At 30.0% G+C, this 16,366-nt stretch overlaps 1 protein-coding gene across 1 annotated transcript in view; it reads left to right on the plus strand.

Annotated features, from left to right (window-relative positions):
• LOC134711595 (peroxisomal ATPase PEX1-like) overlaps positions 1 to 11,235 on the plus strand; it is a 30,022-nt gene extending 18,787 nt beyond the window's left edge. The window contains exons 15-20 of the mRNA XM_063572283.1: positions 421 to 480; positions 619 to 701; positions 956 to 1,059; positions 2,094 to 2,468; positions 3,330 to 3,520; positions 9,840 to 11,235. Of these exons, the coding sequence (XP_063428353.1) occupies positions 421 to 480; positions 619 to 701; positions 956 to 1,059; positions 2,094 to 2,468; positions 3,330 to 3,520; positions 9,840 to 9,933 (907 nt within the window). The 3' untranslated portion in view covers positions 9,934 to 11,235. The remainder of the gene's footprint in view (positions 1 to 420; positions 481 to 618; positions 702 to 955; positions 1,060 to 2,093; positions 2,469 to 3,329; positions 3,521 to 9,839) is intronic.
• Positions 11,236 to 16,366: the final 5,131 nt, after the last annotated feature.

Below are 16,366 nucleotides of genomic sequence, written 5' to 3' on the forward strand. Positions count from 1 at the left end.
TTAGGAGAAAACCCAATACAGACTTTGTACAAAAATAGTTTGTAGTTTTGTTTGTTTCCAAGATTAATCTGTGACAGTTGTCTAGTAAGGCTATCAATATTCTAGATATACAGTGAAACTAGTCCCTATCAGTATTTGAAAACATTTTCAGTTGAAGCTGTGGATGAAAGAAGTTATTTTTTACTACTGCATCTTTATTACACTTATATGGTCCCTTGTAGGATTTTAAAATCAACAATAACTTAAAAAAAAAAAAAAATAACATATTTATACATTACTTTTAAAAACCTAAAAAATTTGAAATGTTGAACATACATGTACATATTTTAAGAAGTAGCTGGAAAAATTGCATGATACCATTTTTTGAAAGAGAGAAGAAGAGAAATACTTATTTATAGATTTATGTGTTGTACTTTTCAGAGCCCAGAGTGCCAGACCCTGTATCCTTTTCTTTGATGAATTTGACTCTATAGCTCCTAGGTAAGACTCTTATTATACTATAAACCTGTTCAAATAATATTTATCAATAAAATGTTATCTATTTTTTTCTTCCAAAACTTAGATATTATTTGGGTTTTAAATGGAAGTCTGGTTTGTAGCATCTATTTCTATTTTCAGACGTGGCCATGACAACACAGGGGTTACAGATCGAGTAGTTAACCAGTTACTGACACAATTAGATGGTGTGGAAGGACTTCAAGGTAACAAGAAAAAAAAATCAATATAATACAAACATTATTTTATATTCCAAAGGGGATATTTTTCAAACCACAAGTCAAATAGAAAATCTTGATCAAATTGAAAATAATGAATTGACTAACAACAGCCCTCACAACCACACAGAAAGAACAAAAACAATTATGTTTCAATAAAAAAACTCCTTCATTTATAGATAAGATAATTATCTACTGTAGTTTAAACAAGATTTTTTAAATTTTCTGTTTTCTTTTTGTAGGTGTGTATGTTTTAGCTGCTACCAGTCGGCCAGACCTTATAGATCCAGCTCTTCTCAGACCTGGCAGATTGGATAAATGTTTACGCTGCAACTTACCAGACCTTGTAAGAAAATTAATGTTTACTTTTTTTTATATGACCAAGATGACTTAGTTTTAGGCCATAAAGTGTTACCCTTTTCTGTCATTCAGTCATTTCTCAATGAACAGTTATACAGACTTTTTTTTAAACAGCTTCACATATTAAGCTTATTTCTAGTATGCGAGTCTACTATGACGAATAAGACTTCATGCTTACATTTGTTTCTCCTGCCTTGATTTTTGTCAAAATTACTGACTTTGAAAACTTTGTGAAAAAAACAGATACACGCCCGGGTTACCAAGGTCCTCCTTTGCTGCACAGAACACTGTAGCATTTGATTTGTGTGTTCCACGGAATATCCTCTGGAATACCCCTGGTTTGTCATTTGATTTTGCCATGTAATTAGGGAGTTTGAGATAGAATTTTCCTCAGAGTTTAGTATTTTTATGATTTTTTACAGACTTTTTTCTACAGGACTTCATATATTTAGCTTATTTTAGTATGAGATTCGTCTATGATGAGTTACAGATTTAGTTTATGTTTGGAAACTCACCACAGATTTTTGCCAAAATAACAGGGTTTGGACTTTGAAAATTTCTTTCCCTGAAAATTGGCTTGAAGCTTTTTTTGCAAGTCATGTCGATCAGACACATCTAGTTTACCTTGAAGTTTGTAGAGTTTTCTATTTAAAACTGAAGGTAAAACTCTAAATAAAATAAAATATATTTATAAGTAGCAATTTTAAAACTTCCACTGCACTTCAGTCTGTCTTAAAATGTGTTGCCAGAAATTCTCAGATACATGGTAACAGAAAGAAAACAGTTTATTTCGACTTACTGTCTAACAAGAACTCGTACGAAAACAATAAAGTACAACAAAAATACAGAATGATAAATACAGTTTTTACAGTTTTTAATACATGTATAGTAATTAATTTGTACACATTAAGTGGTATTTTTTAATTTTTTTTTAATTGTGTAATTCTATGCAATAAAAACAGAAATAACAGATTTTTAAACAGGGACATTACAAGGTGCAGATATTTTTTTCTATTGCAGAATGAAAGGAAAGCGATACTTACTGCTTTAACAAGAAAGATAGAATTAGGATTTGACGTAGACTTGGACAGTTTTGCAGAGAAATGTGAAAACTTTACTGGTGCTGATTTCAAGGCACTTCTCTATAATGCTCAGTTAGAGGCCATTCATCATGTGACAGGTCAAGTAAAGAGGGATAAATTTGACTTTTCACCTCAAAAGAGTCCTAGTTATCTTAGAACAAGGAGAAGAAGCAGTAGTTATGGTGTTCTATCAAAAGCAGCCGAATTGGAACGAGAACAGAAACAATTTAGATCTGACTTTATTTACATGAAGAATCTGAATGAAGGGGCTACAGAATTATCAGAAGAAATGGATGATCTTCTAACACAACAGGTTATTTTTTTTGTTGATTTCAGTAAAAACTACAAGGATTACTTTCATGGATATATTCTTCATTTGTTTGGAGGGATTTTTTTTTTTTAATGCAAATTGAACACATTTTACATGAGATACATACCTGCCATACAGGAGCCTGTAATTCAGTGGTTGTCGTTTGTTTATGTGTTGCATATTTGTTTTTAGTTCATTTTTTTACATAAATAAGGCCGTTAGTTTTCTCGTTTGAATTGTTTTACATTGTCTTATCGAGGCCTTTTATAGCTGACTATGCGGTATGGGCTTTGTTCATTGTTGAAGGCCGTACGATGACCTATAATTGTTTATGTTTCTGTCATTTTGGTCTTTTGTGGATAGTTGTCTCATTGGCAATCATACCACTTTTCAAAATGCCCATGGGGGTTTTGCTTGCAAGATGTATCTTATAATTCTAACCTTCAAGGGGCCTTCAAATGTATTTTAATGTTGTTGTTTTTTTTTGGCTTATTCATACTATTAAAGCTATAGCATTGTAAAATTAACTGTTTTGTTTAAAGTTGTACACAAAATTGCTCTTACAAAGTTTCCATTTGGGTGCTTTCATGGGGGAAATCCCTCCAAAATAGTGACAGTTGGCAGGTATGGAGATATTTACCAGGGCCTGTTTGGTTATTGGTTTTGTTGGTTTAGTATGATGAATGGTTTAACTTTCCTGTTTTAACTGAAAAACTTTCATTTATTTTTAGAAAATATATATGGGAATAAAAGTTAAGCTTGAAGTTCTTTTTAGTAATATAACATTACTTCATAGTACACTGGCTGGATTATGGGAAAGTATCTAAATAATTTTGTAACTTTTGTTTGATACATACATTTCAGGTGCAGCAGATTAGAAACAGATTGAAGGTCCACAAAAACACAGAAAAAGTTACAACTGCTGAAAGTCTGTTTTCACCAGTGGCCACTTCTAAAGGTCAAGCAATACTGATATCACAGGATGATATACAGAAAGCTTTCGATAAAACAAGACCATCAGTTCCTGCTGAAGAGAGACTTAAATACCAACACATGTAAGTGAAAAGCTCAATATTAAGGAGGTACCCAACACTTGAACTAAAATTAATTTGACTCATTTAATTTTCTTAAAATTTTGACAAAGTATTTACCTTGACCCTTTGACAAAAATATAAAAATTTTTGAACCAACCGTTTTATCAGAAAAATTACACTGGTTATACAGCAGTTTGACAAACACTCATTTTGATCATTGAGAATCTTAATATCCCTGTAACAACACAACGTAATCAAAACGTTTAGCTGATTTTTCAGAGTTATCACCCTGTAGTGTTAGGTACCACCTTAATGATTAAAACAACAAATGTACTGCACAAGAAGAAATCAAATTAACAGCCAAATTTTGTATGTAAATCAATTCAATTTTGTGAATACTTTATTTCACTTATATTCCTTAATAGCTGAGTTTTGTTTCTGTTTTCTAACTTAAGTTTGCCTTTATTATTGATTGTAAAGTATTTTAAAGATTTACATCCTTTTTTTTTAAAAAGTGTTGACCTTTCCAAGAGATTTAAAAGTTCAGATTATTATGAATTGAAAATTGAACATAATCTGATGAATTCTATGTTCTAGTAACTGTGGTCAAAAATATTCCAAGACATTACTTTTTTTAGTCACAAGTAGAGAAAAAAAACCTAAGTTATGTCCCTTTGCACAGTAATAAATTTGTTGTGCATATGAGAAAAATCAGTTTGGTCCCTTTGCACATGATTTTTTTTTCTTTCAAGAATTGACATCTTTGTACGATAATTATTACAATGATTCAAGGATAGAAACATATATCTAATGCTGATAGATCTTTCAATTATTTTTTTGTTCATGATTATTTTTTATAACCTTCTGTGTTGACAAATTTAATCAGTATTGTAGTTCTTGTGTGTGTCTGTTGTTGCTTCTTTAGAGACACATTGCTTGCTGCTTGGTTCAAGTTGATTTTTTTACATGTACACTGAAGTTCTGAGTCTTTTTTCTTTGGCAACACTGCCATTTTCTTACTATATTTTACAACCACTATCTTTTGGTGAGGATGAGGTTTTATTGTCTTTTGAAGAAAAATAAATGATATTCACTGAGGCCAATATCCCATATGAATATAGTTATCAAAGGTACCAGGATTATAATGAATATCAGTTTTTCAAAAGTCAATTAAACTGTACATTTACAGAAACTATAGAAAGAAATTGTTTTATTCCATATTCCTAGAGAAAACTGTGTTTAATGACAATTATTTACCATAATGAGACTTGAAGCTTCTGCAGGTACATGAAAAATTTGATCACAATGTTACATATGAAACCTTGCAAATCAACCTTTTCCACAGGTGAATATGCTGTATTATTCAAAATCAAAATTTTATAGAGAAAAAACCTACTTGAAAAATACCAATATGGAATAATGTCAACTGTTGATTCTTAACATGCTTCCATATTCATTGTTTGTCATTTGAGCTAATATATTAACAATAGTTGACATAAAGTTGTTACCACCAGTTCAGTCATAACTTGTCTGTTGTCAACATTTGATAGTTAGCTTATGGCTTTAATCCCAGTTCAACATCTGGCTGTTGTCACTATCTAGTAACTGCTATTCGACTGTTATCCCCTTTTAATAGCAGCTATGTGGTTGTCTTCACCATTCAATATTTAACATATATCGGTTGTCAATAAAAAGTCAGTGTTTGTCGTTTGTTAGTATTTCATAACCATCCTTTGTCTGTTGCTCACCATCAAAGCTTGTCATAATTCTGTAGTCAAAAATGTGTTGCTAACAAATGTCCGTTTGCACTATCATGTGGTCAGGCTTTATATGGTGTTGCCACCCTTTACTGCTGTAATGAGTTTGTGGTCAGCAGTTGCCTTTATAATTCTTGCTCTAGCTGATGTCTGTCATATTTAAATAATTAGTCAATGACAGCTTTCCTAGTGTCTTGACTCTAATTGGTCAGTACAATACATTTTTACTATATTTTGTTAGTAAAATAATTGTATGTTTATGCCAGTTTTGAATGTAATTTATAATTGTAACAGGAAATCTGGACAAAAAAGTCGAAGGTGAAGGTTATATGAGTTTTATGCCGAAATATGAGCAAATTTGAGTATCAGTTGATATCATTTGGATCATGTATCCAATTGTGTCCAGAAAATGTCCATAATGAAGATGCAGACTGGTATTAGATATCAAAGTTTTGTCATAGCAGGTGTACAAGACTGATATCTTATAGATAATATGGGTTTCAGGATGTCTTCTGAAGTTTTATACTCCAGTTTCTTACAACCTTTCAAAATTGTTCCTCCTTTAATTTTTGACTTTTGTTTCTCTGGCATATTCTTGAATTCATTCTGTTGTATAGGTTAACTGGCTTTTTTTTTTAGATTTGAACTGGTCTAGTGCTATTGTTTTGAAAGATAAATTAAATATTGACTTTTACAATTGTTCTGTACTTATTGATTGTCCTTTTATTAAATCTGGTTGTTTTATATCACAGAATATGCTGAATCAGTTGTTGTCCATTTCAATATTGTCAGCTTCATATTTTATACAAATATAGTACTTAACTATCTTTTTTTTTAATACAAAATAGTTTTAAAACAAGAAAATTCCATACTAATCTTTAATCTTTTACAAGTTTTATTTTTTTTTAAATCTTGTCATTACTTGTTTGCAAAAACTTTGTAGTTATAAAAAAAAAATGTTAAGCTTTCTGTGAAAATAACCACATTTCGATAATATTTCTTGCAAATGCAGTTGTTTCATAACTAATACAAATCATATTTTTTACATATTTTTTTGTCCTCTGTGGTCACACCATCTTCCTCTTTAAATTCAAACTGACCACCACAATTTAGCCAATAGTACTGAAAGTGGCAATAAATTCCAACAATCAATCAATCAAAATATCTTCTTTGTGTGTGTTATAAAAGTTTCAAATTTAGATAGTTCTTTACCAACATATCTGTTATTCATGTTCAATTCAATATCTTCTGGGTTTTTTTGGGGGGCAAACATTTAAGCTCAAGTTCAAATTCCTCAAACTTTCTATGAATTACTCATGTATTTTTTTTAAATATTTTTTAAGTGTAACTGTTTCAGATTCCTCCACTTAGGGATATCTCATAAGCACTTATTATATTAGCAATCTGTATATGTTGAATAAAGAGTAAAGCCTTAAACAAGTCGTAATGTTTTTTATGTACTTTTAAGAATGTCATGCTTTCACATAATGTCCACAAATTTAAAGATAATGAAGAAGTGTGAAAAAGGAAACATCTATCTTTTAATAATACTTTTATATCTTTTTCATGATGAAGTTACAAAAACATGTCTTCCTCAGAATTTTCTTGTATTCTAAAATAGCTTACATTAACAAACTTGTTGGAGACTCTTTTGATCAGGCCGTTTCCAGTTGTGAAATTAAGGGTTATTTTTTTCCACCAAAACAGATACTCAATTTGACTTGACATAATCACTATTGAAACTAATTATAAAGTTGGAGTGATGCATTTCACAAACCATTGATAAATATAAAAGATTTGTAATACTCATTTAAAAAATCAATTTGTCAAAATTGGTAGAATTCTATTTGATCACCAAAGCTAACAATGTGAATTTTATTCTTTCTAAAGATTTATATCTGATTAGCTTGAATGGTTAAATTTCACAAATAGGGCTAATTTTCTGTAATATCAATGTGTATTCCGCAATGAATAGGTTTATATTTTGACTAAACTTATTTGAAAAAATGAACACAAAAGAATTTAATTCAGTTCTTTTGATTAGCTTTTGGTAAATATTGACACCCCGGCGTGATGGTGAATAGGGATGTCAAATAGAGTCAAAAATTAACTGTAAAATTCTATTGATAGCAAGCATCGCCAAACAAATGCTAAAACGCTTCCATTCAATGTTATACAATAGACGTTCAATTCAAAATCACAACAGGGCTTTGTTAAGCTAAAAATTAAATAAAGCCGGTGTGTTTCTCTGATTACTGGTTACCAATTGCAAGACCTCGCCAATGTTTGTCTTGTTATATAGAAAGCCAGCCAGAAAAAATTAATCGAAATAAGCTTTGTCAACTTGTATTTAAGTAGTTAATGACCAAACAAATTTTTCTGTTACTCCATTGTGGTTATATTCAAAAGAATAACAAAAGCAATGCAAGATACACTGAATGAGGATTTTGTGATAAACTATAATTTGAGATGTTCTTTTTGAGTAACGGGAGACTTGGGTGTTGCATGGATAACAAAATATGCAGTTTGCTATTCAAAACAATTGATTTTTATGCAGAATGTCAAAAATGAAATTAATTTTTTGCTTGTGTATGGTCTAAAGCCCATTTTGCAATGAATATTTAATTGAATTTTAATAGCATGTTTAGTTGTTAGTTTTTCATAACGTGTACTTGTGACATGGATGTCAAATTTATCATCTTTTATTTGGACAAATAACTTTTTATTTTTTATAAAGTTTCTTATTTGGTGGGAGTTATACCAATTTACTATGTACTTTCGCACTACTTATTGTCAGAGTAACAAATAACATATACACATCTACAATGATTGAATTACCAAATTCTACGTACATGTATTCAACAGTTACTTATCACTGTAAAAGCTATAGGAAGAGGGATTTCATAGGAGTTTACTTCTTATACTTACAATGAAATGATTTTATATAAATGTACATTTAAATAATTTGTAGTAGATATGTGGAAGAGAGAAAATTAAAATCATCAACTTGAGTGGTGTTCTTTTAGAAATAAACCTAGAAAATCTCCTCAGTTTTATAGTGTTAAATGCAGTAAATGTGAAAATAAAAATATGGGAGGATAGAAAAATTTCAGAATAATCAGATGTACATGCTGAATCTTTTAAAATAATATGGAGGAAAAAAGAGATTTTTTGAATAAATTCAATAAATACTGGAAGTTTATTGCATAAGAAAATGTCCCAGGATGCACAGATGAGTAAGGAAAATAAAAGTCATAAAAGTCGGAAAAGCAATCCCCATTAGTTTTATCAAAAGGAGATGGAGAAACCAGTCAACAGATAATTTCCACATTTAACTAAAATTTCTCAATAAACAAGAGTATAATATATTTTTTCTGACAGTTATTTTTACTCTCTTTATATTCTTCCGTTGCATTTGTTTGCATCTAGACGGTAAATCCGAAAATACTAAAAAATTTAAAAGTCAATACTGTTTTGAAACAACATTGGTTTCATTCAGGTACTAAAATTATAAAGTTTATTTAATTGAACATAAGAAAAAAGAAAATAGAAAAAAGATTAAAAGACTTACAAGACATTATAAATAATGACAATGAACAAATTATTATAAAATAGAATTGGAAATTAGAAAATGTAAACAAGGATTGTGTTAAAGAGACCACAACTCGACCAAAGAGCTGATGAACAGAATAGCAATCATATTCGTTTGGTTGGACAAATAACAAAATAAGAAAAAGTCTGAAAACATAATATAATCATACAAATTTCTTTATATTACGATGGTATAACATGTTAAACAATATCCTGAGTTCATCTGTTCTGCCAAAACCATTCATCAAGGAACAATGACGCCTGTGAGTTAAGTGTCATCTCAAAGAATGAAATCTAATTTGATGTCATTTCTTGTGTCGCCTCTCATTGTCCTAACACAATATACCATTGACTTAATCTGTTGTGAAAACAACAAAATTCAACATCAGATGACAATGTGGAATTAGTGGCTTGTAATTTGTGAAGAGGGATGTCGAAGAGAGGTCAATTTAACAATAGAAATGCGTAAAAAATGTTTGATTGACCAAAAAATTGAAGAATTATTAAAAAAGATTACTTCTTGTCTGAATAAACAAATCCAACTGTTTTATTGAGAAAACTGAATGACAAAAATCTTGGAAAAAGCAATGTTAAGATCTTGATCTCGAAACATTTATAGCAAAAAAGATAAAATTTTAAATGGTTCTAATGTTTTTGCTTCAATACCACAACCACTTGTTTATATTTCTGCAAATGTACAAATCATTTTAAAATCTTTTAACTACCAATTATTTCTTTAAAGAATTTTTATTAAGATTAAATTCATTGGATTTAAACTGAGACTATTATAACATACTGTGTTATAGTAGTCTCAGATTTGAAGAACTTTTTTATTGATGAATTCTATCATATTTCTATTGATATACATTTTTATTAGGATTGCTTAAGATTGCTGAGGATTTAATGCTGTTGTGCAGTTACATTTAAAAGTTATACATGTATTCAATATTCAAAATGTATTAATATAAATTTTTGTCTTTCTTTATTTTCAGTTATGAGAACTTTGTTTCGTCAAGAGGGGGTAATTTTGCTCAAAGTCTTATGGATGCTGTTGGAGCAGTTGGACAAAAGCAAACATGTGCATGAGAAGTGTTTGAACAAATGTTTGATGAAAAAGAAGATTATGAAAAGATATCTCTTTATGGTGTGCATGACAAGTGTAACTTCTTTGGTGCTGCATGAGAACAAAATCTTTGTTATGAGAACAGCTAACCAGGAACAAATATATTGTTAAATATACTCAGACTGTTTCCAGAGCTAACTTAGTCAAAAGTAAATGGTAGAAAACTTTCATTGCTGTACCTACTGATTGTGTCTTTATTCTTGCCTATAAGCACCTGTCTGTTAGTTTTCCTAAAACTTTAGTGTCAATATCTACAAAAATCAATAGAATAGCTAGACTTTTAGAAATCAGATATCAATATGACTGGACAATTCTCTGTGATGTAAATGCCAAATCTTTAGACCATTATGGAATTGACAGCGTTGAGAAATCGAGACATGCAGATTATTTATTTTCAGAATTATTATGGATATACAATGTACATTAAATATGTGTTGGAATGGTTTTTTTTGTGGAAACTAATTATGTCATGTATTTAACTCAAACAATTGTTTAAGATGTGCTTAGTTATTTTTAAAAACAAAATTTTGGTACATATGTGTATTATGATCAATCACATCTCTCTTGGATATTTAATATTTTGTGTTAATGGTATTGCATTGTAAAATTCGTTAGCACAGTGTTGACAGTGTATGTCCATGGTCATGCTGCTAGACCTCACTTTCAGATAAATTCCAAGAAATGTGCATTTTACAATTAGGCATGAAGCCCCAAAACCCTTACCATTCATGGGCTTTTGTATAGTACTGAATAATCTGTGTTCAATTAAACAGATATTTCATTCTTTCTAAATCAGTAACAGAATAAATTATTTTAAGTATTTGAAAGGTTATTCAAAAAAATCCTAGTCTTCAATTTTATGTCTTTTTGCTTGCATTTTTTTCTGAAATCTTTGGACTTGATTCTAATGAAATCCAACCAATGAGCATAGAAGTATGATGTGTAAGTGATCTTCATTTGCAATCTTTGCATGTGTCTTTGGTTGTCAACTTGCTAGAAAATATTCTGATCTGATGAAGAGAAATGATTGCCGTGTGTATTCAATTTATGAAATATAGATTGAACAATTATTAATTATGAAATAAAAGAATGAAATCCACCTTATTAATTAGCTTCAGTCTGTGTTTTTAAGAGATACAGCATTTATTGTTTATGATCCCTTTCTAATAATCAGAAGATGTTTAAATGAAATTATTGTAAGGCATTTTATTTATTGATGTTGATTATTTTAATTTTTAAGTTTGAATACTTTTGATACATAATTTTGATAATAAAATTGGTTAAAACACAACCTTGAGTCATCAGTTATTCATAGCAGTAGAAAGATATTTTTTTATTGATGATGTTCAAGTGCAATGGAGTCTTGAATTATAGGGTTTCTTTTTGCAACCTTTCTGATGTTGCTAACTATGTTCTCAGACATAAAAAACAACGACTTCTGTAAATCGGCTGTCATGGTTCAACCAAGTGTAATTATGTAAAAGAGGTATATGATGCTTATAACACTAGATACAATGAGGACAAAAAAGTTATTACATTTTAAAGTACAATGATTAAACACACTTTTTAAAGTCACACTTTCTTCAATAAGAATAATGTTGATGGCATTATTTATAATTATGTATTTATCTCTTATTAACATTCATTGCAATGTTTTCCCAAGACATCCAGATCTAGAAGCAATTCCTGAGATATATATGAATTTAGACACATCTTCACACAATAACATTGATTTGATTGTTTCTGTTTCGTTCCTACTTTTGTAGTCCAGGAAAAAGATTGCCAATTGAAATAAAACTGAAGATACATGTAGCCAAAATTCGCTGTTACTGAGTTGCAAAGTTCAGGGAGATATCATATCTTCGAAAGTCAGTGATACAAATTTTTAGGTGACAAAACAATGCAAAGTTTCTAAACTGAGATATTCTCTAGTTTCTGGATCTTTGTCATGGTACAAGTGTGGTATATTGGTCTTCCATGATGTATAAAATCAGATTTCAAGATTTTGATTTTGCTCTTGCTTTTGCACTAAACTGATGTAAAAAAAATGTTTTTACAATTGTACATATGAAAGATGTATCTATATTGGACTCTTGATATTTCTGCTGATTTTCTTGTGATCTACTGGACTAAAAACCAGAAGATCTTTAGTTTAATTGAATGTTAACTTCAGTCAGAAGCAATCCAAGTACAAGTCATTTATGAAAAGATGACAATACTACTGTTCTCAAGAAGCCCAGGGCAAATAATTTATATTGGATTATCTCCCGTTGAAACACATTGAGTTGAAATAGTTTAGACAAAGTTTGGATTCTAGGATCTCTTGTTCATTACCAGTCATCATAATGCGCTCAAAAAATCGGCCCAACTTTTCATTATCTTGCTAATTGGTTGGTTTTGGTAATTATTCTGGTTCTGACTACTCTTGAAATATTTGTGACTGGACGTTACACAAATGAATTTATATTTTCAAAACCTACTATTGTGTTACTTGTCCTTAACATCAAAATTCTTGAAATACAATTCTCACATTATACTGTAGCAGTGCCTGGTTTATAGATTTGCGGTAACCACAAATAGTATTATACGACCTAACTTGTTAATTATACCGTAAAATAATGAGGGGTAACATTCGCTGACAAAGCATGAATAGCTTTGGTGGGATGGTTGTTGCATTCGGTGTTTGTTTAATTCAAATAAAAAATTACATAGTGTATAAATTTATGACACAAGATTGTAATTGTTCATCGACATCTCATCTTCCGATTAATTATTTTTCGTCCAGAAAGATAATATATGCATACTAATAAATGTTTAAGGCGGTGATTATGCGCAACTTTACATATAAAGAAAAAAGTTGGAATTATACTTTGCTAAAATATACAAATAATAGTTAACTTTTTTAATTGTGACCATCGGTCAAACAAATGTTCATACATTGTACATTGCATATTCTAAAAGCCAAGCCAGTTTCCAAAAGATCAAGAGACGACAAAAAATACTAGTATCAAACTTATTTCAATTGTCGTGAATTTTTAATTAAAGGGCATCAAATATCACCAATAACTTCAAAATGTTCATTCATTTGAAATTAAATTAAAAGTAAATGGGAATCATACTAGTCTGCCTAAAACTTTACATTATAAAATTATGCTTTAATCCAAAGTATAACGTTTCATTCCGAATTGCTTACAGCTAATTTCCTAATGCTTGTAGAGTAAAGCTTTGATAGGCTTGCTAACTCTGTTTGTATAAACGTCTATTTATAAACAATATATATATAGGCATATGTTAACTTGTATATATAATAATTAAATTTGAGTGTACGTTATCCCATTACAATTGTACAATATCTGGGAACAGTATATATATGTTTCTGACAATATACAAACTTGTAAAGCAAGCTAGCTTAACATGCATTCAAAGGAAATAAGCTGTAATACAAGTGTGTAGGAATTTATTGCAAACATTTATTTATATAATGCCTTTGTCCAGGGTCCATTTATAACTGTCATAATTATAAATTAACTCTTTACAAAACTTGGCCGCGGAATCTTTCGAAATACTGAGGATTTTCTACCTATATATAAGGAATAGTTTGCCTTGTGCTAGTATTTATTTATACTTTTTGTTAACTGTGTAGTTAAATATTGGGTTGACTTTGATGCATGAATTTACCCATTTTATTAGCAGCCGATTCTTTTTTTATTTTGGTTCACATTCAGTTTGGAGTTTCCCCCCTTAACTTTCGTTTACAGTTTAAATCACCGTTTTCTTACAGACGGACTTCCAGCCTTATACAAGACTATTAATCGTGTTAACATGGTTAATCTGTGTTTTCTGAGCCTTAATTTACTGTAAAATAAAATATGTGTCGTATAAATAATTGTTTGGTTTTCTTCTAGAATTTGATAATGGATTTAACATTTTTAATTATCGTATTTGTAAAAATAATTAAACTTTGCATGCTTATCTTACACTTATAAGCATTCTTCCTATCATGAAGATAACCATTTTACAGTAAATAATAGCTTTTTGTATAAATCAGAATTAAACTATAACAGCTCTTTCTTATTAACAACAATGGTTTTGTAAAGTTAAACCGTTCTCCAATTTTCTTTTGCGTCAACAAGAAAACTTAGAAAAGACAAAGTATTTATCAAAAGATATTTGTTCAGGAAACCATAGATTATAATGTGATTAGATGCTGTATTATCTTCCCTTTACTTGTAAGACTTTCTTTCTATCATAAAATTCTATCACATCTAAATTAAAAAGAACACGATTGTCTTCCACTGATTAAAAACAGAGGAAGCTGGAGATTTAATACAAAACTGATTAATTCACAAGAAAAAGGACCTGTTATTAAATAAAACAATCAGTTTCTTATTATTCGACTCTTTGGAAAATAAGAATATTTTATCCCTAAACAAATTCGGATTAAATAGAACCATCTAAAGACCATTGTGAGACTTCGGTTTGGTCTGGTCGGCGTACGATTGTTATTCACATAGAAATGTTGTAATATGGCATCAAATTTCTATTAGATACAATTCGATCATTAATCCTTTTACTTATACTAAACCCCATCTGATGTGCGGAAATGAAATACGGAGTGAAAAAAGAAAATAATTTCTTTGGCTAAATGCGACTTAAAACCTCGGATGCAAATACCGGAGAAACCTAAGGCAATCCGTATTGTGCTGGCTTTTATTACAAATTGAAAGGGGATAGAGACAAAACTATTAATGAAACAAATTAGGAAACGCATTTTGATACTCTGAAGAGAATCAGGTGTTTCTAAGACACTCTCTATAGATCAATGACTATAGCCTGAATACAATTCTAATTATCAAACGACTTTCTGCTGTACATCAATTTGTCTAGCATTGTTAAGCCTCGTACAAATATATTTCTTTTCAGTCTTCTAAACACATTAGATAAATACATCCAGTCTTAATTATTTTTGGTTGAAATAAGGATGAAAAGGGTAGTTCGTTAACATCTGAATGCAAAATACAAGGATTCCACCAACACAAAGAAGTTAGTTCCGTAGCGCATATATTTTCTTGGTAGACTGTGACAAGACAATCCTGTTTACGAGTATAACAGAAACGGAAAAGACCGGATTTTTTTAGTTTTAACTTGATATCATTTTATTTCTTGCTGTCTAAGTACAATTCATATGAAAACAAATTAGGTTCAATAAATTTAACTCGTATAAGTCGAAGGGAAACGCCATTGATGAAAAAAAAGACGACGAAAAGACACATCCATACAACAATACATAATAAAGCTAAAGACTACACACACAGCTTATGAGTCCAAAGCTGCTTTGCTTATGAAGGATAAGAAACTACTCTTTATCCAAAATTAAATCACAGGAATCATCTTTGTATGATAGCTAATACACAGAAACTGTCCAGCCTTTTGTAACGGCAAAAATTATGTCAACAAAACTCAGCATTGTAAAAATGCTGTTGAAAACTAGACAACAAATTCCATTTTCATATTATTTCCAAATAATAGATGAATAAAGATCAAATGCTTGTATAACCAGTAATCTTGTATTCATATATTTTTGTGGGTATCAATTTTCGTGGATTAGAAATTCGTTGAAGATATGAATTTGTGGTTCACGTGTACCCACGAAAATTGGTATCCAACAAATAATAATGAATCGGATCCACAGTACTTTTCTAAATTTTGATAAAAGCTCTGTTCCTTTTGTTTTGTGTTTTGTAGTGTGCATGTGCTTCTGGATGGATACACAATAGCCTTTCTTTTTCTATAATAATTCGGTTTCTGATATTGTTGTATATTCTTTTTATGCAGCATTTTCTTGATGCATAAATAAAGTAATGCATTTGCAGATCACTAGACTTAAGTTAATTAGAATACCCCAATTATTATAGATAATGCACCTGTGAAGAAATAATGAATTACATCACAGTACGGTTCTATCAAATAGTATATACAATTGACTTAAGCTTTTCTCATGCTCATTCAACTTGATAATTTCCTTGCCCATTTGTTTAGGACACTTGGTTATCAAGAAGGAAATCCCATTGATAAAAGGACAAATGCGTGCAAGAACGGAAAACCTATCGGAACCAATCCACGGGACATCTCAATGACTCTATTAGCTTCAATAAGGCATAACGTACACATATACTTTTATGTAATTATCTCAAAATAAAAAGCCGATAAAAGCAAATTTGATGTGTTTAAATATCTACTTGTGGGTTCAAGTAAATCAAATTAGCCTTTACATAAGCAAGACTTCTTTGATTATAAGTATGAAAACTGTTGTTCACGTATGTGATGACTGGTAAATTAATGCTAAAGAGAAAATCTACTAATAATCAAACCATTCATTCATAAACATATCTTAAA

This window comes from Mytilus trossulus, chromosome 3 (assembly GCF_036588685.1).
Source record: "Mytilus trossulus isolate FHL-02 chromosome 3, PNRI_Mtr1.1.1.hap1, whole genome shotgun sequence".
Classification (NCBI taxonomy): domain Eukaryota; kingdom Metazoa; phylum Mollusca; class Bivalvia; order Mytilida; family Mytilidae; genus Mytilus; species Mytilus trossulus.